Source organism: Malassezia sympodialis, genomic scaffold (assembly GCF_000349305.1).
Source record: "Malassezia sympodialis ATCC 42132 genomic scaffold, msy_sf_9, whole genome shotgun sequence".
Taxonomy (NCBI): Eukaryota; Fungi; Basidiomycota; class Malasseziomycetes; order Malasseziales; family Malasseziaceae; genus Malassezia; species Malassezia sympodialis.
The window spans coordinates 440,455-463,527 of NW_017387807.1; the positions used below are offsets into that span (position 1 = coordinate 440,455).

General features: G+C 69.0%; 10 protein-coding genes and 1 pseudogene across 11 annotated transcripts; 8 read left to right on the top strand and 3 right to left on the bottom strand.

Annotated features, from left to right (window-relative positions):
• Positions 1-1,056: 1,056 nt before the first annotated feature.
• On the top strand, positions 1,057-2,501 carry MSY001_2005 (uncharacterized protein; the record flags this gene model as incomplete). Its single annotated transcript, XM_018883835.1, has 2 exons — positions 1,057-1,447; positions 1,471-2,501. 2 exons carry the CDS (start codon positions 1,057-1,059, stop codon positions 2,499-2,501), a joined length of 1,422 nt encoding a protein of 473 aa, XP_018740555.1.
• Positions 2,502-2,562: 61 nt separating this feature from the next.
• MSY001_2006 (uncharacterized protein) lies at positions 2,563-4,936 on the top strand (the record flags this gene model as incomplete). The annotated part of the gene is made up of 3 exons (XM_018883836.1): positions 2,563-4,308; positions 4,386-4,561; positions 4,630-4,936. The coding sequence occupies 3 exons, from the start codon at positions 2,563-2,565 to the stop codon at positions 4,934-4,936; spliced, it is 2,229 nt and encodes a 742-aa protein (XP_018740556.1).
• Positions 4,937-8,748: 3,812 nt separating this feature from the next.
• Positions 8,749-8,973, top strand: MSY001_2007 (annotated as a pseudogene). The gene is given in 2 exon segments: positions 8,749-8,906; positions 8,916-8,973. Coding segments are annotated over 2 exon segments (216 nt in total).
• A 720-nt stretch (positions 8,974-9,693) lies between these two features.
• MSY001_2008 (uncharacterized protein) lies at positions 9,694-11,442 on the top strand (the record flags this gene model as incomplete). Its single annotated transcript, XM_018883837.1, has 1 exon — positions 9,694-11,442. The coding sequence occupies one exon, from the start codon at positions 9,694-9,696 to the stop codon at positions 11,440-11,442; it is 1,749 nt and encodes a 582-aa protein (XP_018740557.1).
• Positions 11,443-11,475: 33 nt separating this feature from the next.
• MSY001_2009 (uncharacterized protein) lies at positions 11,476-12,516 on the bottom strand (the record flags this gene model as incomplete). The annotated part of the gene is made up of 1 exon (XM_018883838.1): positions 11,476-12,516. One exon carries the CDS (start codon positions 12,514-12,516, stop codon positions 11,476-11,478), a length of 1,041 nt encoding a protein of 346 aa, XP_018740558.1.
• A 53-nt stretch (positions 12,517-12,569) lies between these two features.
• MSY001_2010 (uncharacterized protein) lies at positions 12,570-14,717 on the top strand (the record flags this gene model as incomplete). The annotated part of the gene is given in 2 exon segments (XM_018883839.1): positions 12,570-12,575; positions 12,591-14,717. 2 exon segments carry the CDS (start codon positions 12,570-12,572, stop codon positions 14,715-14,717), a joined length of 2,133 nt encoding a protein of 710 aa, XP_018740559.1.
• A 35-nt stretch (positions 14,718-14,752) lies between these two features.
• On the top strand, positions 14,753-16,813 carry MSY001_2011 (uncharacterized protein; the record flags this gene model as incomplete). The annotated part of the gene is made up of 1 exon (XM_018883840.1): positions 14,753-16,813. The coding sequence occupies one exon, from the start codon at positions 14,753-14,755 to the stop codon at positions 16,811-16,813; it is 2,061 nt and encodes a 686-aa protein (XP_018740560.1).
• A 39-nt stretch (positions 16,814-16,852) lies between these two features.
• MSY001_2012 (uncharacterized protein) lies at positions 16,853-17,885 on the top strand (the record flags this gene model as incomplete). Its single annotated transcript, XM_018883841.1, has 2 exons — positions 16,853-17,826; positions 17,855-17,885. 2 exons carry the CDS (start codon positions 16,853-16,855, stop codon positions 17,883-17,885), a joined length of 1,005 nt encoding a protein of 334 aa, XP_018740561.1.
• Positions 17,886-17,974: 89 nt separating this feature from the next.
• PMT1 (Protein O-mannosyltransferase-like protein) lies at positions 17,975-20,644 on the bottom strand (the record flags this gene model as incomplete). Its single annotated transcript, XM_018883843.1, has 1 exon — positions 17,975-20,644. One exon carries the CDS (start codon positions 20,642-20,644, stop codon positions 17,975-17,977), a length of 2,670 nt encoding a protein of 889 aa, XP_018740562.1.
• An 84-nt stretch (positions 20,645-20,728) lies between these two features.
• Positions 20,729-21,426, top strand: MSY001_2014 (uncharacterized protein; the record flags this gene model as incomplete). The annotated part of the gene is made up of 2 exons (XM_018883844.1): positions 20,729-20,819; positions 20,843-21,426. The coding sequence occupies 2 exons, from the start codon at positions 20,729-20,731 to the stop codon at positions 21,424-21,426; spliced, it is 675 nt and encodes a 224-aa protein (XP_018740563.1).
• Positions 21,427-22,985, bottom strand: MSY001_2015 (uncharacterized protein; the record flags this gene model as incomplete). Its single annotated transcript, XM_018883845.1, has 4 exons — positions 21,427-22,784; positions 22,808-22,821; positions 22,845-22,934; positions 22,960-22,985. The coding sequence occupies 4 exons, from the start codon at positions 22,983-22,985 to the stop codon at positions 21,427-21,429; spliced, it is 1,488 nt and encodes a 495-aa protein (XP_018740564.1).
• Positions 22,986-23,073: the final 88 nt, after the last annotated feature.

Here is a 23,073-nt window from a genome sequence, read left to right on the forward strand (position 1 = left end):
TCCACCCATGTACGCCCATCACCCATAGTGCCGTCGCGCAACATGCACCTGGCGGGGCCGCCACTTTTGCGCTGCCTGTCGAATGGCCCGCCAGGAAATACACTCCCCCGGACCAGCGAGTCACGTCGCAGTGCGCCTCCCTCCACTCCAACCACCTCGTGGAGGCTCGTCGACCCGTCATGTCGCTGAGCGAGGAGGACCGGCAGGCGTTTTTTCGCCTTATGGACGAGTACTTTGCGAGTCGCCCACATCTGTTGCGGGAATTCCATCCACCGCCGGCAGCAGATGTGCCGCCTGCGCAGGTGTCTGCCAAAAAGGCACCGCCGCCGCCACCGCGGCAAGCCTCTGGCAGGTCAGCAGCCATGACTGCGCAGCCCGTCGAGTCGCTCGCCACATCGATGCAGCAGACAAGTGTGTCGGAGCCAGCGTCTGGACCCCATATCCCCGCAGGTCTGACCCGGGGCAAGGTGCGTGGCGCGTGCTCACCTCAGGCCATCGGTAAAATCAATACGACGTCGACCCAGTCCATTCTGACGTCGTCGGCGAGTCTTGCTGGTCAAAAGGTCATGGACAAAGCCAAGACTCAGATCGACTACTATACAGGCCGCGACCGCGCGCAGGACGAGGTAGCGGCGGAACCTTCCGCGCCGAGTGGACCTATTCAGCCACCACCACAGCGCGGCCCCACGGAGCATGCGCTGGAGGGTGCGTCAAGCGGACTCGGTGAGGCGGTGGCCCTATATCCGTACGTCAGCGCGACTTACACCAGGTTTGCTGGCTCGCAAGTGGGCGACCTAGCCGTGGAGCAGGGCGAGCGCATCACACTACTGGAGGAGGTGACATCCGACTGGTTCCGTGCCCGCAGCGCCGATGGCATGCGCGAGGGCATCGTGCCGGCCAACTACATTCAGCGCTCGTAGGTCATAGGCGCGGCCGTGCGCGCCGAGGGCGAGGATGATCACGTGGTATTGCGCCACGTGGTGTGCCACGGGTAACGTGGCCGCCCGCGTGGCTTGCTCGTGTTTTGCCACGAGGGTTCCCCACCGCGTGGAAAGGATGAGCGCCGAGCCTGTGGGTTTTGATCCGTCGATCGCCAGCCGTGGACGATCGCAGTCGCCGGGTCTCGCAGTGCCTGTGGACCTGGGGCCGGAGTCGCACGTGTCGTCGTATTCCATGCATGCGGCGACGGACAAACCGGAAGGCAGTGACCTTGCTTTTCAGAGCGGCCATCCGCCCGCGTACTCGAACGGGGCGGAGGGCAAGAAGGATGCAGGCGACCACAACGCGTCGATGGATCCGAACCTGACGGGTCCCCGCCGTTCGGAGGGAGCGCAGTCTGGATACCCGAACGTTCGGCAGGAGCAGCCGGCCTACCGCTTGGACTTGCTTCAGACCGATCCGAACCTGGACTCGAACGCGTCGCTGCCAGGCGACGGCGCGGAAGCTGGTATGTGGCACCTACTTATGCAGACCACGTCTCGCGTGCCTTTCCCTTCCTCTCGAACACGATGGCGGCGCAGGAGGGCGATGCGCGCGCGTCCATTTTCCCATCCAACTTTTCCGGCGTTGGCGCGGCGCCTGCGACAAGCGCCTACAAAAAGAGTGATGCAGATGCGCTTACCGGCTCCGCTGGCGGGGCAGATGCAGCAAATGCAGCGAGTCTGCATGGTAAGGCGCCGCGCGGATCGTCGTACGATTCCCTCTCGTCGGAAAAGAAAGAGACACCCTACAGCCGCAGCCCCAGCCTGCGTGTTACCCATAAGATTGCCGAGCGCAAGCGTCGCAAGGAGATGAAGGACCTGTTCGACGAGCTGAAGGACTATGTCCCGGTCGACCGCGGTCCCAAGACCAGCAAGGGCGACATCCTGACTAAGGCCGTGCTGCAGTTCCAGACATTGCACCGCGAGCGCGAGCAGCTCATCGAGGCCCTGGAGGCCGCACACCAGGAGCTGAACCACCTGCGCCAGGTCGCCGGCAGCTCGGACCATGCGGGCGCCGCCGCTGCCGGCCTGCCGCAGCACGTGTACTCGCACTCGAGCGCACCGCCCGCGTCGTACCTGCCGCGGGGCGCGGCCGATGCGCGCATCCACGAGCACCTGCCTCTCGGTCGCAACGACAAGGGCGAGGCAGCCGCTCCGTCGGCGAGCGGCGTCGGCATCGGCGGCGGCGCACCGCGCTCGAACGAGTTCCTCTCGGACCTGCGTCTGGACCGCCTACGCCAGCCAGATGACAACGTACACCCAAACTTTAAGCAGCTCGAGCACGGCGCGAGCGTGTTGGACCAGTCGCTCGGCGGCACGCGCTCGTTCCACCCCGAGCCGTACCAGGCTGGCCTCGTCTCGGGGCTGCCGTCGGGGCAAGATGCGTCCGCGATGGACTCGGACGCAGGCTCCCATGTAGGCCGGGCCTCGCGCGACCAGGCCTTTGGTACCACCCGGTTCATGCCGCGCGAGAGTGACGTGATCCCGGACGGCGCGTCGAGCAACGCGCCGGCCATGTAGTGCTAGTTGTGGAATTATGCAGGAAACGGCCTCGTGCGTGCGGAGCTCGCGACGCGCCGCCATGGACCGAGCCGCGGGGGACACGCGCGGGGGGCCGGTATGGGCCCCCGACGGGCGTGCGCCTCCCGCTGCACCGCGTAAGCGCCGGACATCGTCGCCGGAACGCGGCACGAAGGCGCGACGGGCCGGCCGCGCGCCTCACACGCTGCTGGCGGCGTGGGGCCACGAGCCGCCGCGCGCCGCCCAGCCGCGCACTCGTGCGAGCCCCGAGGCGCCTTCTGCGCCCCTCCCACGTCTTGTGCGTGGGACAGCGCAGGGCGACAAAATGCATCCTTTCTTTGCGCAGCGCGAGGCAGTGCCTCGCGATTCGCAGCGTCGCAAGGACGACGCGTCTTCCAGCGGCGCGCCGCGCGCGCGTCTCGGTACGCTCGCTGCGCCGTGGCCCAGCGCGGATGCCGCCCATGTACAGCCGCCCACGCAGCCTATCGCGCACCAACCTGCTGTGTGGCCCCGCCGAACGCGCCCGGCCCGGAGACCGCCGACATGCGCACCTCTCCGGCTGCCTCTCGAGCCTGCGGCGCTGGCAGCGGCCGAGGCACCGGCGTGCGAGGCCGCCCTGGAGCCTGTGACAGAGGGCCCTCTTCCGGCGGGATTTCCCGCGCCGCGTCCACCGCTCGCCTACGTGGCCGCGGACCTTGCGCTGCCAGCGTCGGCGCCGCCTGTCGTGCAGCATCTGTATGCACAGCTCAACACGCGAGGGCCTCATGCCCTCGTGCCGCACCGCCCGCCGTCGCTCGCGCATGAGGCGCTGTGGACGGACCGGTGGCGGCCGACGTGCGCGGCGCATGTGCTGGGCAACGAGGCCCACGCGATCTATCTACGCGACTGGCTCCGCGAGCTGCGTGTAACAGAGTCGGACGCACAGAAACGCGCAAGCTCGCGCAAGCGTGGGCGCGCGCGCCAAACCGACTCGGACGACGAGTTCTTGCCAGAGGAGGCCGCGTGGTTTGACCAGTTTCGTGCGCCGACGGACAGCCGCCCAGCCGCCCAGCCGCTCGCCAACTGTGTCGTGCTGGCGGGCCCTACGGGCGTCGGGAAAACGGCCGCCGTGTATGCGTGTGCGCAGGAGCTCGGCTTCGAGGTGTTTGAGCTGTACGCGGGCATGGGCCGCCGCAGTGGCAAGGAGCTCGCGAGTGCGGTGGGGCAGCTGACTCGCAACCACATGGTGCGGGGCGAGAAGCGCGCGGCGCAAGCGTCGCTTGCAACGTCGGCGATGCCGCCACAATCGCTGATCCTCCTGGACGAGGCGGACCTGGTCTTTGACGACGACGCGGGGTTTTGGCCCGCGGTCGTGGAGCTGGTCAGCGAGTCGCGGCGTCCCGTCGTTCTGACATGCACGGACGCACAGGCGCTGCCGCTCGCGGACCTGCGCGTGCAGCGCGTCCTCACATGGGCGCCGCCACCGCCCGATGCAGCCGCCACCTACCTGCAGCTCGTCGCACTCGCCGAGGGCTATATTGTGTCGCAAGCGGCGATGCACACGCTGTATACCCAGACGCGGCCGCGGCCCGTGCCGCTCGACCGTTCGAGCGGCCCCGCGTTCCCGACCGCGCACTTGTACCCCTACGACCGCGTGTCCGATGCGGCGCCTGCCCACGACCTGCGTGCAGCGCTGATGCAGCTGTCGTGGCTGTGCCTGCACACGCGCGCCGACGATGTGCTCCGCGGCACGGCGCTACCGAGCGCGGCGGGCCCAGGCACCAGCGCGCCTGCATCCGAGCGCGATGCCTGGAAAGCACTACAGCGCGTATGTCGCGCTGCGGAGCGCCGCTCGTGCATGGACCTGCTGGATATGGCCGAGGTACGTACATCCTGCTGACCCAGGCGCCTGCCGACAGCGACGAGGCTGTGCCGCTGCCGCCGCGCGGCCGTGCGCATGTGGTGCCGGTCCCGACCGCCAACGTGCCACCGTCTGCGCAGGTGCCAGTAGACGCTCGGCGCGCGCTGCGGATCGGAGCTGCGCTCCGTGGCACGGACGACGAGGCGGGCGATCGCGCCGCGTACGATGCTCATGCATGTGTGGACCTGGGCCGGTACGTGGATCTACTAACGCCAGTGCACGCTACAGTCGGGCCGTGCACACCATGCTGGCCGTACTCAATGTGCCGTGCTCGGAGCAGCTGCCGCGTGCCGGCATTGCGACCGAGTATGCCCCGTACGTGCGATGCATGTGTCACGTGGATATGGCGCGGCAGCAGCAGTGGGCAGCGCAGCGTTACGACGCGGGGCTGTGGACAGGCCGAGTGACACGCGCGTCAGCGCGCCTCGGACTCGAGGCCGAGGCATGGCGCACTGCGCCGCCGTATGCATGGCTGCCACTCGGTCCCAGTGAGCTCGCGGCCGTTCAACAGACGACGTTCTTACTGCCTACCTAGTCATTAGCGGAGTAGAGAGGGTGGTGGCAGACCCGCCTCGCGGTTCAGACGGCACTGGGCTTCAAACTCTGCCCACTGGCGCTCCATATCGTCGGCGCGCGCGCGGCTCAGCACCGCATCGCGGTGCGCCATGGCCTCGTCCTGGCGCGCCAGCCCCACAGGCGCTGTAGAGTCGATGCTCAGGAGGTGCGTGGCATCTTGGAACTCGTCGACAAAGCGACGCTCCGTGTGTACGGCTGGCATCATGCTCAAGCTAGGCCCAGCCATGTTGCCTGCTTCGGCGAGTGGAGCCAGCGACGAGAGATCCGCGTGCTGGACCGACTCGCGTGCTGGGAGCACCGTCGTGGACAGGCCCGCCGGCGAGACAAGCGTGCGCTGCGACGACAGATACGGCAGCGATGCCGGCTGCGGGACCGCCAGCGCCGGCTCAGCGATCGCCGGCTGCTGCACCACGGGCTCAGGATCCAGCGACGTGACGGGAATACGCGACAAGATCTCGTGGCTAAGCGGCGGGGCCAGGGCCTGCGCACTGGCAGGCGCTTCAGCGCTGGACACGACCGTCTCCGGCACAGGCTCCGCGTACGAGAGGGGCTGCGTCAGCCGCTCCAAGTGCGGGTGCGCATGGTGCGCATGGTGCGCATGACGTGTCTCGACCGCCTCCGGCATAGGCTCGGCATACGAGAGGGGCTGCGTCAGCCGCTCCAAGTGGGGGTGCGCGTGGTGTGCGTGGTGTGCATGGTGCGCATGGTGTGCATGGTGCGCGTGACGTGTCTCGACCGCCTCCGGCATAGGCTCGGCGTACGAGATGGGCTGCGTCAACTGCTCCAAGTGGGGGTGCGCGTGGTGCACATGCGGCGGCTTTTCTACCGCCCCCGGCACGCGGTCCACATACGAGACCGGCGGCCTCGGCTGCGCCAAATGAGGGTGCTGGTGCGCATGCAGCGGCTCCTCGGCCGCCTCGGGCACAGGTTCCGCGTACGAAATCTGCTGCGTCAGCGGCTCGAGACCGGGATGCGCGTGGTGCGCATGCGGTGGCTCCACGACCGCCTCAGGCACGCGCGCTGCCTGCGAGACGGGCTGCGCCTGTCGCTCCAACTGGGGGGGCGCAGGCGTGTAGTGCGCGTACAGCGGCACCTCGACCGCTTCCGGCACGCGGTCCACGTACGAGACCGGCGGCCTCGGCCGCTCCAAGTGAGGGTGCTCGTGGTGCGCATGCAACGGCTCCTCGGCCGCCTCGGGCACAGGTTCCGCGTACGAAATCTGCTGTGTCAGTGGCTCGAGACCGGGGTGCGCGTGGTGCTCATGCGCATGCGTGTGTGCATGCTTGTGTGGCCATGGCGTATGGGAGGTCGTCTCGGGCACCTGCGCTAGCGCTTGCGTCGTAGGCGGCGCGCCAGACCAACGCGTCATAGGCGCCTGCGACTTGGGCGGCACAGGCGGCGCAGCGACCGACTCAAGCACGACTGCGCCGGTCTGCACCGGCACGTTGGCCGCCGTCGGCACACTCACCGGCCGCGGCAGCGGCAGCTGTGCCTCCGGTGCTGGGCGCACAGGCCGACCAGCGGGGGGGACGCCGACCGACTCAGCGTCGCGCGTCCCGTCGCGCGCAGCCAGCAGAGAGGCACGCTTGTCGCTGCGGATGGCGAATGCCTCTTCCGCCGGGTTCGCGCCCGGCATTTGCGTGGGGGGCAAGTGCTGCATCGACGACAGGCGCTGCACGTCGGCGCCACTCGAGGCCGTCGCTGGCATCACCGACGGCACAGGCTCTGGCAGCGGGATGGGCGCAGGCGCAGGCACCGGCGCCGAGGTAGGCATCGCATAGGCCTCGTTCGTAGACAGTGGTGCGTACGCGTTCGCCGATGTGGGCACACGAGCACGCGGCGCCTCCGCATACGGAGGCACAGTGGGCATGTCTGACGACGACGGCACAGCGGGCTGCCTCGCCTCATACGGCGGCGCGGCCTGCGGTGAAAGCGTCGGCACAGACTGGACGCCCAGGCCCGCCACGCCATGTTCGTTCTGGCCCCACATGTGCGCATGCTCGTTGCGCTCCAACGGGGGCACAGTGTGGGGGTCCTCCAGATGCGCTCCTTCCTCCATGGGCACGCCAACGGCGGCAAGGCCGCCCTCCGGGACATGGTCCATAGGGACAGACGCGCCCATATCGTCATCGACGGGCACAGACTCGGACAGCAGTGCTCCGCTGTCCATGGCCTGCGACGGCTCGTGGCCGCCGCGGATCAGGCCCGACCGCTTCGGCTTCGTCAGGCGCTCCTGAGCCCCCGAGCCCAGAAACGGCGCCGCGTACAGCGGAACAAACAGCTGCGACATGGCCGACTGGTTGCGCGACTGCAGCGTGGCCTTGGCGGTGCCAAAGAGCTGCGAGCGCGTGGTCTTTTTCTTCTTCTTCGACAGCTTCGGCGCAGTGCTCCCTGATTTCGCCGGATACACGCCAGCGAACGGCGAGCGCGTGTTGGAGTCGCGCTGGAGCCGCACACGCTCATGGGGCAAGCGCGATACGCGCTCGGTGCGTGTACGGCTCGCCGCGGCGGGGAGCGCCGCGCCGACCGTCGCAGCGGGCGGCGTCGTGCCGGCCGGCATCGTAGCGGCGGCAGGCACGGCCGGCGCCGTCGTAGCTGGCGCCGTCGGTGCAGCGCNAGCGCCCACGGCCGGCGGCGTCGCGGCAGCCGTGGCCGGCGGCGCCGCGGAGGCAGCCGTCATGGCCGGCGGCGCGGTGGGCACCGGCGGCATCAGCGCCGTGGCATGCGTGCCATTCGGTGTGGGCACGGCACTGTCTGCGGGCGCCTTCGGCGAGCGCTTCTTGCCCTTGGCGATGCGGAAGTCGGGGATGGGCTCGCCCAGCTCGGCCAGCCTCGCGCGTGCCAGCTCGCCCGCGGCGCCGTTCGAGCGCGCGAGGCCCTTGAGCTGCGCGAGCTGGTGCGACTCGATGCCGCGGTTGTGCGTCTCGGTCAATACCGTGGGGCCGAGGCCGCCAGGCGCACGCGACGCAATGCCGTGGCCTGTGCCCCGGGTGTAGACGACCTTGTACCCCTGGCGGTAGTCGGGGTATTGGAAGGCGTGGTAGTTGGTCGTGGGGTTCGCTTGCACAGACGACGAGTGGGACGACGGCTCCGTCGGGTGTGTTAGGGTGTAGGCGGGCGCCGCGTAAATGGCCGGCTCGTCGGGGCTGACCGAGTAGTCGTACCCCGGGCCGAGGTCGGGCAGCCGTAGATCCGCGAGTGTGAAGCCAGGGTGCAGCTTGACGCTAGGGTCAGTCTTTTATACATACACAATCTCGTCGCCATGCTCGAGCGCGGAGCACTTGTGCTCATCGAGGAGGGGGAGGCCAAGCTCGACATCGTCGTTGCGCTCCGAGGCGCTGCCGCCCTGCACCTGCACGAGGTCGAGCATGCGCAGGCGCCAGCCCTGCACGGTCATCTGCTTCAGCTGCTCGCTGTGGGTGAGCAGCTGCGGCGCAGAGTCCTTCTGCCCCGTGAGGATGCGCAGCACCGACAAGCGCAGCAACGAAATATCGGACGTGGCCGGCGGGATTGGGAAAGGCATACAGAAGGCCGGCAGCGGCGGCTCGGACCGCAGAATCATCACAGCCGAAGGGTTTGGCGTTGCGCCCATGTCCCCAGCGACTTGCGACATGGTAGCCGATGAAGGGGTGGGCTTGGCGTGCGACGCGCCGCCCGTGCTTCGCGCCGCCGAATTCGGCGGCGCGCGTGGCCCGTGTCCCTCCACCTCCGAATCCGGTGGCGGCCGGTGTGGAGGATAGACCCGCGGCGCCGAGCGCCCGAGCTGCCGCCATGGCCGTCGACCCTGCCAACCCGTGTCAGCCACACGCATGCGACATTCAGGCGTGCATCCAGCGCAACCAGTTCCAGCAGGAGCGCTGTGAGCATCTCGTCAAAAAACTGTACGCATGCTGTGCGGCCTTCTATGAGAAACACGGGCGTGATACGGAGTGCGTGAGCTGCCCCAAGCCCGAGGCCGTCGACCGCAAACGGGCGGCCTGGGGCGATTCGCACTAGGTCACCATTCGGTAGGTGACGATCCCAGCATGCGCAGCCATGCGCGTGCTGGTGACGGGAGCTCGTCGCCCGAGTCGCCCGGTACACTACTGCACGACGATAGCGAGTCGGGCGACGCAGGCGCATCCTTCGTGGTATGTGGTGCCGAGCGCGCAGGCGTCTCGGGAGATGCAGGCGCATCCTGCGTGGTATGTGGTGCCGAGCGCGCAGGCGTCTCGGGCGATGCACTGCGCACGCGATACGCATCCAGCGTCGTTTGGTGCGCGTCCGTAGAGCGAGGCGTGCGCGCCACGCGCCGCCGCTTAGCGTGCGGCGGTGGCGTCGGTGCCGGCGTAGCTACTGCCTTATCCCATACACGCTCAATCACGGCGAATCGGTCGTGGCCACGCTGCAGGCGCGCAGCACTGGGGGGCGTGCGCGGCGCGGGCGTCTCGGCCGGTGTCGCCAGCGCCATGAGCTCACGGTACCGGGCGATGCGTGAGTCCAGCCCCTTTTGCCACGAAAACACCGGGGTGGAAGGCGCCGGCGCAGGCGCGGCGGGGGGCGACGCGTCGTTAGGCATCGCGCGGCCCGACGCGGAGCGCCGCCGCGGTGCCCAGCGCGCGGTGGTGTGTCACGTGATACCAACACGGCGCTGGGCGCGGCGGGCGCGGTTTGTTGTTGCTGTGTGCGGGCGCCATGCAGTGTCCGCTCCCAGTGGCTGCGGAGCCTGCGGCGCACATGGTCCCAGACGACTCCGACCTCATTGATGCTGCGAGTGTCCCCGCGTGTGGAGAGACCATGCGGCCCAGCTCGCCGCGCGCCGTGCGCGCGCCGTCGCTGCGTCTCGCGCACGACCTGGTGCCTGTGTCAAATCGCTTTTGGTTCGGTATTTTTGCCGACACGCTGCCGGATGCCGACGAGCTGAATGCGGGCGATGGTCTGCATGCAGCGGTGCTACCGGCGGATGTGCCGCTCTCACAGCAGCCCACGAAGCTGCAGTGGTTCTGCATTGACGAGGACCTCGTGTACCTGAGCTTCTCGAACGACTGGGGGCCGCTGAATGTCGCCATGTTCTACCGCTTCTGCGTGCATGTCCACCAGATGCTCATCGACCCCGCGATGCAGGACACGCACCTCGCGCTGTACACCAACACGCACCCCCACCACAAGGCGAATGCGGCGCTGCTGTGTGCCCTCTACGCCCTGACCATTGACCACATCTCGCCGGCGGACGCCTTCTTCCCGTACAGCGAGATGGAGCTGATGCCATTCCGCGACGCGGGCTACGGCCGCGCCGACTACTGCCTGACGATCCAGGACATCCTGTACGGCGTGCGCCGCGCCCTCGACTGCGGCCTGCTCGATCTCACGACGTTCGACCTGGCCGCCTACGAGCACTACGAACAGGTGCAGCATGGCGATTGGAACTGGATCACGCCCCACTTTCTCGCGCTCGCAAGCCCGAAAGACCGCGCGTACATGGCCGCTCTCGCGGCCGGCGGCCCCGCCGCCGCCAGCGCCGCCGCCCGCGCTGCGGCGCGCGTGGCGCCGAATCCCATGCTGCGCCACACGGTCGACTACTTCCAGGAGCACAAGGTCGGCCTCGTGGTGCGCCTGAACAATCCGCTGTACCTCCGCGACGTCTTCGAGAACGCGGGCATCGAGCACCTCGAACTCTACTTTGACGATGGCTCCAATCCCTCGGAGGACATTGTGCGCACCTTCATCCACGAGGCGGACCGTGTGATTGAGAGCGGCCGCGCCATCGCGGTGCACTGCAAAGCGGGCCTCGGACGCACCGGCGTGCTGATCGGCGCCTACCTCGTGTGGAAGCACGGCTTTACCGCGAGCGAGGTCATTGGGTACATGCGCCTCATGCGCCCCGGGTGCGTCGTGGGGCCACAGCAGCACTTTATGTACGAGCAGGCCGCCACATGGCTGCGCTGGGGCGTCGAGGACCGCCTGCGGGCCGAGCTGGCCAAGGAGCCCACCTTGGCGCCGGTGCCGGTGCCGCGCACGCCCGCGGCGCCTACGCCCACGACGAAGCCGACGCCCTGTGTCGGGCAGCCGCGCAAGAGCCCCAGCCCCAAGCGCCGGCGCGTCGCGCTGGGCGCGGCGACCGACAGTACGCCGCGCGTTGCGTCGGACGAGCACGACGCCAAGGCAGTCGCCGAGCAGCTCGAGAGTGACACGGCGCCCCGGACCGACGCGGAGGTGCTGGGCGTTGTGCCGCGACCAGCGCCGGACGCACCTGCCTCGCCGACGGCGACGGCGGCCGCGAATGCTGCGCGCCTTTCCGAGACAGCGCACACGCCGTCGCGTGTGCGCCGCGTCATGACGCCCGCGCAGCCAGCCACCACACGCGTGGCGCGCTCGCCCACCGCCAAGCCGGTGCTGGCTCGCCCGGCGGTGCGTGCGGTGCGCCCTGCTGGCGCCGAGAACCGCCCGCCGGCGCCGCGCACAGCGCGAGCTCGGCCGCGGCCGTAGAAAAAAGTCCTGTATAGTAGGCTATCGCCACTGTTATACAATGCCCCACAGGTCCTCGAGGCTGCAGCAAAACTTGCCGCAGGCGACGCTGGCGCTGAGGCTGTATTCGCTGATGGAAATTTTTTCGTCCACGACGCCGTCTGCAAAATCGTCCTCGCCGTGGGCCATGGCGCCGACAAACACAGCAATGCTGCGGTCGGACGGGATGGTGGCGAGGTACGACGTGAGGCGCTGCACAGGCGCGTTGTAGGACAGGGTGATCTTGTGCGTGTTCGGCGGGAAGTAGTCGGTGACCGGGTTCTTGATGACGCGCAAGAGCTTCTCCGAGCCCTTGATTGAGCGAATGCTCAGGCGGTGCAGCAGCTGCACCATAAGCCCGCTGAAGCGCTTGAACGTCCGGGGAATGCGCACCTGGGGGTTCACTTCGATCAGCACGCCCTTGGAGGTGTGGATGTACACCTGGAGCAGGCCCGCCTTGTTCAGCGGCGAGTCGAGCAGCGTGAGCAGGCACTGGTGCGTGATGTCAGGGCGCGCCTCGGCAATGTCGCGGCCCATTTTGGCGAGCACCTTCTGATGGTCGTCGCAGTTCAGCAGGGCGTACTTGTCGCCTGCCTCCTTGTTGCCACGCGCGTGCGTAGCGCTCCCACTCGACACCTTGTATGTCTCGAGACACGCCTGCTCGAGCACCACGATGAGGCGCGGCGCGTTCGCCTTCTCGGCGTGCGTCTTCGGTACCTTCGGCGCCACCGGCACCATCGAGGGGCCGGCGCGCGTGCGCTTCGGCGGCGGCGGCGCCGCCTGCGACTGCAGTACAGACGCAGGCGTATGGGGAGGCGCCGTAGGCGAGAGCTTGGACTTGGGCTTGGACGCGCCCGCGCTGGCCGCGGGCATCGCCTCCTCGGGGCCGGCGCCCGTATCCACATAGGCATTGTGCAGGGCGGCAAAGGAGCGGGTCGCACGGGGCGCGCGCCCCTCGCCCTGAGGCAGCGGAGCCATCACCCGGTGGTCCGCAGGCGCACTGATGGACGAGCGCGCCGCCTCGTCGTCCGACGAGAAGTAGTCTGACTCGGTCATGCAGGCGAGCGGCGCGAAGAAAAAAGGTGGCGGCGTGGCTCGTCCACGTGCCTATGGAGGTGTGTATGTCACAGCGCCCGCGTCGCGCGGCGGCGTGGCTTGGCGCGGCGCTGCGCCACGAGATGCCGTCCGTGCCGGAGGGCCAGATCTTCAAGGCCACCTACTCGGGTGTGCCCGTGTACGAGTGCATCATCAAGGATGTGGCGGTCATGCGGCGGCGCAGCGACGCGTGGCTGAACGCGACGCAGATCCTCAAGGTCGTCGGCCTCGACAAGTCGCAGCGCACGCGCGTGCTTGAGAAGGAAGTGCAGAAGGGCATCCACGAGAAGGTGCAGGGTGGCTACGGCAAGTACCAGGGCACGTGGATCCCGATGGAGGTCGCCATCGAGCTGGCGGAGCACTACCGGATCCGCGAGCTGCTCGAGCCGATCATCTCGTTCGTGCCGTCCGACCGCTCGCCGCCGCCCGCGCCGAAGCACGCGATCGCGTCGTCCGGCCGCCTCAAGAAGATGGGAGACGCCGAGCTCCCGCGCGCGCGCGCCTCCAGCGACGACAGCAGCGAGATCCTCGGCGGCGAGCACGACCGTGGCTCCGAGGGCAGCATCAGCCCGTCGCCCAGCGACGTGAGCAGCTCGAGCCGCACGCCGAGCCCGATCGGCCCAAGCATGGTCAAGCATGATGCGTACGCGGCCGCAGGCTACGCGGACCCCCGCCACGGCGCCATGTACACGCCGGGCGCGCGTCTCGCGCCGCCGTACGTGCCGTACCGCGATGCCTACGCGGCGGTGCCGCCGGCGCCACACGTCCCTGCCCACGCCCCGACATACGAGGAGATGGAGCCGCAGGCGCGCTACGCGGAGATCATCCTGGACTACTTCATCAGCGAGACGACGACGATCCCGCCGTTGCTCGTTAGTCCCCCGCCGGACTTTGACCCGAACATGAGCATCGACGAGGACGAACACACGGCGCTGCACTGGGCGTGCGCGATGGGCCGCATCCGCGTTGTCAAGCTGCTGCTGACCGCCGGCGCTGATGTGTTCCGCGTCAACAGCAACGGGCAGACCGCGCTGATGCGCGCAGCCATGTTCAGCAACAACTACGACCTGCGCAAGTTCCCCGAGCTGTTCGAGCTGCTGCACCGCAGCATCCTGAACATTGACCGGAACGACCGCACCGTGTTCCACCACGTCGTCGACCTCGCACTGAGCCGCGGCAAGCCGCACGCGAGCCGCTACTACCTCGAGACCATGGTGCTCCGCCTCGCCGACTATGGCGAGCAGCTCGCTGACATTCTCAACTTCCAGGACGACGAGGGCGAGACACCGCTCACGATGGCGGCGCGCGCACGCTCCAAGCGCCTCGTGCGCCTGCTGCTGGAGCATGGCGCGGACCCAAAGATCCGCAACAAGGAGGGCAAGAACGCCGAGGACTATATCGTCGAGGACGAGCGCTTCCGCGCGAGTCCGCTGCGCCCCGGCAGCGCGCCGGCGCCCGGCCCCAGCGCCGCGCCCCACTCGTCCGAGGCTGGACAGCGCGCGGCAGGCCGCTCCGTCGGCCTCGTGTCGACGCTGCTGCATGACCTGGCGGACAGCTACGACACGGAGCTGTCCGTGCTCGAGCGGAAGCTCACGCACGCCCAGTCGCTGCTCGTGCAGATCCAGAGCGAGATTGCCGACAGCTCGCGCGCCGAGGCGTCGCTGCACGCGGACGGCGCTCTCGCCGACGAGACCGCCTCGCTGGCGGAGCTCGAGGACCGATACGTGCTCGCGCGGCGCGCACACAGCGGCGCCGAGGCCGCGCGTGACTGGGACGCCGTGCAGGCACGCGTCAGTGCGGCGCGGCCGGACGGGCGCCTCGGCGATGCGCCGCACGCTGACGCAGCGACACAGGCCCTCGTCGCCGCACCGGGCGCACCGATGCGCGAGGAGCTCGCGCAGCTGCTCGCGCGCGCGCGCGCCGCGGCCGATCGCCTCGCAGAGCAACATACCCAGCACCGCGCGACGGTGCGCGACGAGGGCGCTGATCGCACCATGACCATGTACCGCCGGCTCATTGCTGCCGGCTGCGGCGGCATCTCGACTAGCGAGGTCGATGCCGTGGTCGGCGTGCTCCGTGACCTGCTCGTCGAGGGCGAGGGGCCCCGCGCCCCGCCGGGCCCCGCGGCTCCGACCGAGGCGCCGGCGCCCGTCCCTGTGTAGAGGTAGTGGAGGAATGGGTCGTTTTTTGTCTGTCCATGAGCGCTCCGCCCAAGAGTGCGCTCGCCGTGCGTCGCGAGCGTGCGGCAGCCGCTGCACGCGCACAGGCTGCGGAACCAGCGCCTCCAGACGCATGCGCCTCGACGGAGCAGGCACGCTTGGATGCGAGTGCCGTCTCGAAGGAGAGCGCACGCGACGCGACGCCCCGCCCCGTGCGTGCCCGCACGCCGCGCGCGCCTCCCGCCGCCGAGGCGCCTTCGCCGGAGCATGGGGCGCGTGCGGCAGCGCCCGCTGAGCTGCGGCCGAACGTACAGCCGCAGGCGCACACGGGCGCCGCTCCTGCGACGCTGGACACGGACGGCGCGCTGCTGTGTGGCCTGCAGCTCGGTGAGTCGGTCGTGGTGCGTGGGCTGTGCTACGTACATGTGGTGCGGGGCTGCGCTAGCGTCGCGGGCGCGCGCCTCGACCGCCATGCGGCGCCGTTCGCGCTGTTCGTCCCTGACGTGCATCCTGCTGCGCCGATCTGCGCCGTCGACGGCGCACCCGCCAAGGACGGCCCGTTGGCCGCGCATGCCGTCGTTGTGCGTCTCGAGAATGCGCGCTGCGGCCTCGAGCAGCTGGCGCGTGTATGCCCGCTCGCAGGGATGGACCCCTTCGCGACGGAGCGCTGGCGCCCGACGTACACGTTCGTGCTGGAGCGCGAGCCTCGCGACGGCCTGCATGTGCCGCGCGCCTGGGCCGACACGCACGCGGCGCTGGTCGAGGCGGCCGCGTCGCCGCTGGTGGTGGTCGTGCGCGGCGCGAAAAATACCGGCAAGTCGACGTTTACGCAGCTGGGTCTGCATGCTCTGCTCACGACCGCGGGGCGCGGCCAGGTCGCGTTCCTGGAGCTCGATCCCGGGCAGCCCGCGCTGGGCCCGCCTGGCCTGCTTGCGCTGCATGTGCTTGATGCGGCGCACGAGAGCGGCGTCTGGGCGCCCAGCTGGTGCACGGCGCGCACGCCCGTGCGAGCGCATGTGCTCGGCGACGTCACACCGCGCGACGATCCCGCCCGGTACGCGGCTGCCGCGCGCGATCTCATCGAGTACTTCCGCGCGGAGCTACAGTATGGCGCGATCGGCGCGGACGGGCGCCCGGCGATGCGGCGCGCGGCGGCGCCCATGCCGCTCGTCGTCAACACACACGGCTGGGTCAAGGGCCTGGGCCTCGACCTGCTCCTGCATGTGTGTGCGGCGCTTGCGCCGACGCATGTGGTCGATCTGGGCGCGCCGCTGCCGGCGTCGTCCTCGTGCGTGCTGCCGGCGCTGGGCGACGCGGACGTGCCGGCCAGTGCGGCGCGGCGCCTCAATGCCGCCGAGGCGCGCGTGCTCAGTATGCTGGCCTACCTACATATGACGCAGCTGCCCCAGCCCGGCACGGGTCTGCGCGCGGCGTGGGACTTTGCGCGCCCGCTCGTGGCGCGCGTGCCGTTTGTGGTGGATGTGTCGACGGGCCTGGCGGCCGGCTGCGCCGTGCTGGACACGCACGCCGCCGTGGACGAGGCGCTCCAGCTGCTCGCGCTGAATGGGCGCATCGCCGCGCTGGTCCTGGGGCCCGCGCGCGAGGCGGCCGCGACGGATGTGTGGCGCGCCGCCTTTGAGCGTGGCGCCGCGCTCGTCCATGCGCCTGCCGGACGCAGGCGCGAGCCGGTCCTCAGCCCGGCGCTTGGCCTCGCGCTCGTGCGCTCGATCGACCGTGCACAGGGCACGGTGCATCTGCTGACGCCGCTCTCGGGGCCGTACTTGCAGGCGGCCGTCGAGGCAGGCGACGCGCTGGGGCTCGTGCAGGGCGCCCTCGATCTGCCGTTCTGGGGCGCCCTCGATGCCGAAGCGTATGCGGACGTGGTGCACATGCGGCGTGCGCCGGCGGCCGAGCTGGCGGGTGTGCCGCGCGAGGCGGTGCCGTACCTCGCGTGGCCGCGCGAGCTGCTGGGAGATGCAACGCCGCCCCGCGCGCATGCGACGCCAACAAGCGCGGCACGCAGCCCCGCTGAGCCGGTCGGGGCGCGGCCCCGCAAGGTGCGGCGCAACCTGATGCGGCGGGGGCAGCAGGCTACGTAGAAGTGGAGTTTCACGGGTCGCGGCGCCGCTTGTGCCGCCATGCCGAGGGACGTGTCCGAGTCGGCCCCGTCGTACTTTTCGTCGCCGGCCGTCGACCATGCGGTCGCTGGCGTGGTGGCCGGGACTATATCGACCCTGTGCATGAATCCACTGGACCTCGTCAAGACGCGCTTCCAGGTGAACCAGTCGTCGTTCACGGCGGATGTGGCGGAGCGCTCCATGTTCTACCAGCGCGTGGCGCGGCGGCCATGGCTGTTCTACCTCATGGGCGGCAAGCCGGGCGTGGACATTGTGGATGCGCTGCGCGGCATTGCCGAGGAGAGTGGGTGGCGTGGCCTGTACCGCGGCGTGATCCCCAACGTGGTTGGCAATGCTTCTAGCTGGGGCCTCTACTTTCTGTGGTACACGATGATCAAGGACTCCATGACGCAGCGCTATAGCCGCATGGACGTGCCGCGCCGCCTCTCGGCGGGCGAGCACCTGCTCGCGGCGACGGGGAGCGGCGTCATTACCGCCATCATGACGAACCCGCTCTGGGTGGTCAAGACGCGCATGTTCACCACGTCCATGACGCCGCCGAGCGTGGTGCGTCCCGGTGCCGGCGGCACGATCGGCACGGTCGGCGAGCCGTGGCGTGCGGGCACGCGCCCGGCGCCGCCGATCGCCTACCGCGGCCTCTGGCACGGGCTCACGCACACCCTGCAGACGGAGGGCATCGCCGGCCTGTATCGGGGCGTGGGGCTCGCGATCATCGGCGTGTCGAACGGGGCGATCCAGTTCATGGCGTACGAGCAGCTGAAGCAGTGGCGCACGGCGTCGATGCTGCAGCGGCAGACGGGCCAGCGCACGTTTTCCGAGGGCCAGCTGGACGGCGTCAAGCTGAGCAACACCGAATATACCATCCTCTCGGGCGCGGCCAAGCTCTTTGCCATCACGCTCACGTACCCGTACCAGGTGGTGCGCTCGCGCGTGCAGAACCACGCGACTGCGCATCTGTATCCCACGACGTGGGCGTGCATTGTGCGCACTCTCCGCGAGGAGGGGCCGCGTGCGTTCTACCGCGGCTTTATGACGAATGCCGTGCGCATCCTGCCCGGGACATGCGTCACGTTCGTGGCCTACGAGAATGTGTCGTGGCTACTGCGCACCGCGGCGCGGTAGTTATGCGCCCGGCGGCGTGCTGCTCGTCGACGTTGTGTCTGCCTTGCGCAGCGCGCTGGTCCCTTGGAGCACGGCCTGCTGCCGCTGCGCCTGGTCCATGCCACTCACGTTCGGCACCGCCTCCGTTGTGCGGTTGCGCGCCATGTCCGCCTGCGACTGGCGCGCGGCCTCGTCCGTCGACTGCGCGCGGTGCAGGTCCGGGATCACCTTGCGGTGCAGCACGTCGGGGAGCGACGGCAGCGAGAACGGCCACACGTCGTCGTCGCGCGGCTGCTTGTCGCCGGGGCGGTTCACGACGTGCGCGTACGTCGTGTACTCGGCCTTATCCACGGGAAAGTCGATGCAGTTAAAGTCCCAGTGGCGCGTGAGGATCGCATCGCCACACTGGTCGTTCGTCCACCGCGACGCATACGAGAGCGGCGCGTACCGCCAGAAGACCAAACCGGCGATCGCACCGAGGAGCAGCGCCGCATACAGCCGGACCATCGGGCGCACACGGCTCGTGCCGAGATCAAACACGACGGCGAGCAGGAGCACGCTGATGTAGAGCGCGGGCAGGTAGTGGTGCAGGAACAGCTGGCGCTTCATGAGGAAGAAGGGGAAAAAGTGCAGCGCGTACGCAGCGGCCAGGAAGCCACACGCGCGGTCGTACTGCACGACCGTGCTGTGCGTAAAGTCGCTGTAGCCCCGCTGCGCACGCAGCATAAGCACGACGCGCGCCACTGCGTACAGCGCCACCGCCGCCGTGGCGCTCCACCACACCGCCGGGTTGCCGATCAGGTAGATCTGGCGGTGGTGCTTGGTCCAGAAGTTGATACCGCGGCGGAGGATCGGCCACGTCTGGGGGCGCGACTCGTACACATGGTGCGCCGTCAGGCCGCGGTTCACCGTCCACATGGCCTTGTGCAGCTCGAGGAACTTGGCGAGGAAGCCCGGCAGCACGTAGTTCACCTTGGGCGCGTGCTCCGTCAGCAGGGGATGCGCATTCGTCTCGATGTACCACAGCGAGTTGGGCAGCGTGGGACTGCTGTTGCACGTCACCTCCTGCTGCCCGAAGCCCCAGTCGGGCAGCGCGACCGAGTGCGAGAACAGGTAGCACTGCTCCACTGTGTGTTTCAGGCGGAAGATGGTGCGCAGCGTCAGCACCCGCTTCTTGTCGCGCGCACGCACGCCGTACTGCTGCTCGTGGATTTCCAGGACCCAGTTGTCGTTGATGTCACCCCCAAACTTGCTCTGCGGGAAGCCGTAGCCGGTCACCTCGTGCTGGTAGTCCGCCTCGCTGACCGGCGGGCGGTGATCGCCGTGCGAGTGCAGACGCACCTGCGTCATCTTGTGCAGCAGGCGCACCGTGTCGCCATGCTTCACGTACGTGAGGTTCCGGAAGAAGCGCGTCACCTCGTCGTCGGGCGTGATCGCATGCCCGTCGGGGCCCACCTCGAACCTCTCCGCCTCCGAGACAGGCGCCCGCAGCAGGATCCACTCGTTGTTCTCGTCGGCGAACGGGTACAGCGTCACCTGCTGCTGCTGGCTGCCCGTCTCGTAGCGGTGGTCGTGCGAGTGCAGGTAGCCACCGAGCGTGTGGTAGTGCTGCAGGCGCACCGTCGAGCCAAGCGCCACGTCCGCGAACTGGTCGCTCATGCCGTTGCCCCGCAGCGTGTGCCGGAAGGGCCAGCTCATGAAGGAGTCGCCTGAGCCGGCACGCACGAGGATCGCAAAGTGCACCGCAAAGATCGAGAGATACACGACGAGCGGCAGCACGATCAGGCACACCGCGCGCGCGCAAAAGTGGCGCACCAGCGTGGGCAGCGGCACACGCAGGTTGCCGAGGTGGTACCACAGCTGCACCACCACGGCGGCGCCCACGCTGGCCACGGTAAAGAGGCCCACCCACTTGCAGCTGAGTACGAGGCCGAGCGACACGCCCGTGAGGCTGAGCAGTATCCACCACGCACGCGAGAAGGGCGCGCGCTGGTCGAGCTGGGCGAAGTACACCCACGCACACAGCGCCGCAGCCACGAAGAACACGAGCGGCGCGTCGAGCAGGATGAGGCGCGACTGCGTCGTCAGCGCATTGTCAAAGAGGACCAGCAGCGCGCCCAGCAGCGCACTCGCGGGGCGCATGCGCAGGCCACGCAGCGTCAGGTATGCCAGCGGCACCGTGCATGTGCCGAACCACGCGCCGACCGAGCGCATCGCCACGTACGGCACGGCCTCCTTGCCCTTCGTCGTTAGGTACTCCGTACCAATCTCGCCAAAGTCAAAGTCTCCATGGAAACCATGCAGCCACGCGGCCAGCGTGATCATGAGCTTCGCCAGCGGCGGGTGCACGTCCATGAAGAACTCGCGCCGCAAGTACTTCGCCGCATAGCCCCCAAAGTGCACCTCGTCAAACACAACACTGCTCGGCCGCTCAATATGGTAGAAGCGGACGAGCGCGGCCAGCAGCGTCACGATGGCCAGCACCACGAGCTCGGGCCGCGTGAGAATCGGCCCGGCGCGCGGCGCCCACGCCGGGTCCGCCGCCCGCCCGGGCGCGCTGCTAGGGTGCTGCAGGAGCTTTTCTCTCTCGGCGCCACTCATCGATGCATCGGCAGCCGAGTCGACGCGAGACTCCATGTCCGCAGTCGCCGCCTGCCGCGCCCGCATCGTCGGCGCGCGCGTGCGATCCATGCCGTCAAGCCACGAAGATGCACTGCCGCCACGCGCGGCGCGTGGGGCTCGGGAACTTGCACGTGATGCCTCGTCCCAGCCACGATGGCGGCCGTGCGAAGCGCCAAGGCGACGCTGCGGCGCGACGTGCGGCAGGCGCTTACGGCGCTTCCGCGCGCCGAGGTTGATGCACAGTGTGCGTCGTCGCACTAACACCAGCGAGTGCTGTGACGGAGCGCGTGCTATCGCACCCCCACTTTCAGCGCGCACACGCCGTGAGCATCTACCTCAGTGCGCCGGCCGCGGAGGTCGACACGTGGGCGCTGTGTCGTGCTGCGCTGCACAGCGGCAAGTGTCTCTACGTGCCGCGCTTTAGCACACTGGCTGCCGGCGCGGACGTGCGCGAGGCGCATTCGTTCACCGATATGCTCATGCTGCGCGTGTACGACACGCACGAGCTCGAGCAGACGCTCACTGTGAACAAGTGGGGCATTGCAGAGCCTGCGCTCGTGCGCGCGGACGGCATGCCGCGCGAAAATGCGCTTGATGCGCCGGGGGGCCTCGACCTGATTGTGCTCCCCGGCCTCGCGTTCGACCGGCAGGGCTCGCGCCTGGGCCAGGGGAAAGGGTACTATGATCGGTACCTGGCGCGGTGCACGCAGCACGCACAGGCGCGGGGGCGCGCGCCGCCATATACCATGGCGCTGGCGCTGCGGGAGCAGCTGCTCGACGCAGTGCCGCGCGACGCGCACGACCAGCCCGTGCACACCCTTGTCACGCCGGACACGGTGTACACCTTCTGACTACGAGCGGAGACTGCGCGTGGACTCCATAGCGACGCCGCCCAACACCATACTCGTGAGCAGCGCACGCAAGGCTGCCTGCCGGTTCGCCGGCGAGGCCAGCCACTGCAAACGGCCACGCAGCTGGCCCAGCAGGCGCAGCGTAATCCACGGGTCGCTGCGACCAGAGAGGCGCCGCAGAGCGGCCACAAGGAGCGTGACCATGAGCGTGATCGACGCCAGGTCCAGCAGAACGCGGAAAGCCAGGCTCGCGACCAGCACGGCAAACTTGAATGGCGAGCGGACCAACGCCCACAGCCCATGGTGTCGTGCGCGCCATGCATCGTAGCTCGGTGCATTCGCCTCGCCGGGACACCCTGGCACCAGGCCGAGGCATGCCCCGATATCATGTAGCATGCGCTGCATGTACTGATGGAGCCGCCGGACGTCCAGCGCGTTCTCGCGGCGCACCATGCGCGACTCGGCGCGGTCGAGCCTGTCTGTGAGCGCTGTGAGCGATGCCTGGATCGCCCTCAGCGACTCTTCCAGCTCGGGTGCACGCTCACCCATGCCTGGTGCGCCGGCGCGCGCGCCCTTGGCGAGCGCCGAGCGCGCTGGTGGCACGGGGCCGCCTGAGCGTCCGCCGACCGACGACGCGTACCGGCCGAGCGGGCCGCCGGCATGCGGCGCGAGCGGGACGTCGGACGGCGGCAGCGATGGGGCAGCCGACGCGAACGAGCGTGAGCCGCGGTCGCTCGCCGCCGCGCCCGAGTACATCGACTCGTCGCGGCGCGCCAGCGACGCGCGGGGACGAGGCGCCGCACGCCGCTGTGTCGCTGGCGCGCCGCGCACCGGGAGCACGCCGCGGTCTGCACGCCGCGCCTTCTCGGGGGCTGCTCTGGGCGCGGGGCGCGGCATGTCGCTGCCTGTGATGGTATCGTGAGAACCACTTCCCGTATGGGTATCGCCTTCCACAGATGTGACAGGGGGCAGCCGGGAGGGGGCACGGGGCGGCTCATCGGCGAGGCTCGACTCGTCCACAGACGGCACCGCATTCAGCGCGCGCTGGCGCGGGCTCTGCCCGACACTGGATGAGTGAATGCTGGCGGTCTCGGCGAGGGTGCCGCTCATGACCTGCTCGGCGACGTCGCCACTGTATGCCTCGAGCTCGGCCATGAGCGAGATGGCTACCGGTCGGTCCTCAAAGCGATGGAGGATCTTGATCATGCTCTCGACATAGAGCTGCTTCGCGTCCTGCTTCGAGAACCCGCGCTGGCGCTCCCAGGCGTCCCTGGCGTGAGTGTGCGCCACGTACCACTTGGCGCGGCCAAGCATGTCAAACATGCCGGGGCGGCGTGTCTGGATATCGCCTTCCGTTGCTGCGTCAGTGCGCGCTACCCACCCTGCTTGAACAGTCTGCGTGAGCGGGCGTGACGTACCCATATAGTGCGAGTTTCTCCTCGTACGATGTCTGGATCGGGCCACTGGGCGGCAGCGACTGCACAATGTCGACTGTGCGCTCAAAGAGCCTGGCGTGAGGACCAGCACACGCACGCATCAATCACCTTGGCGCTGCTCATCACGCGTGGCGTCCGTCGCACGGCACGCTGCGCAGCGCAACACCAGACCCCGCGTCGGCACGCGCCCTACGAGGCCCGTTGGGCATGC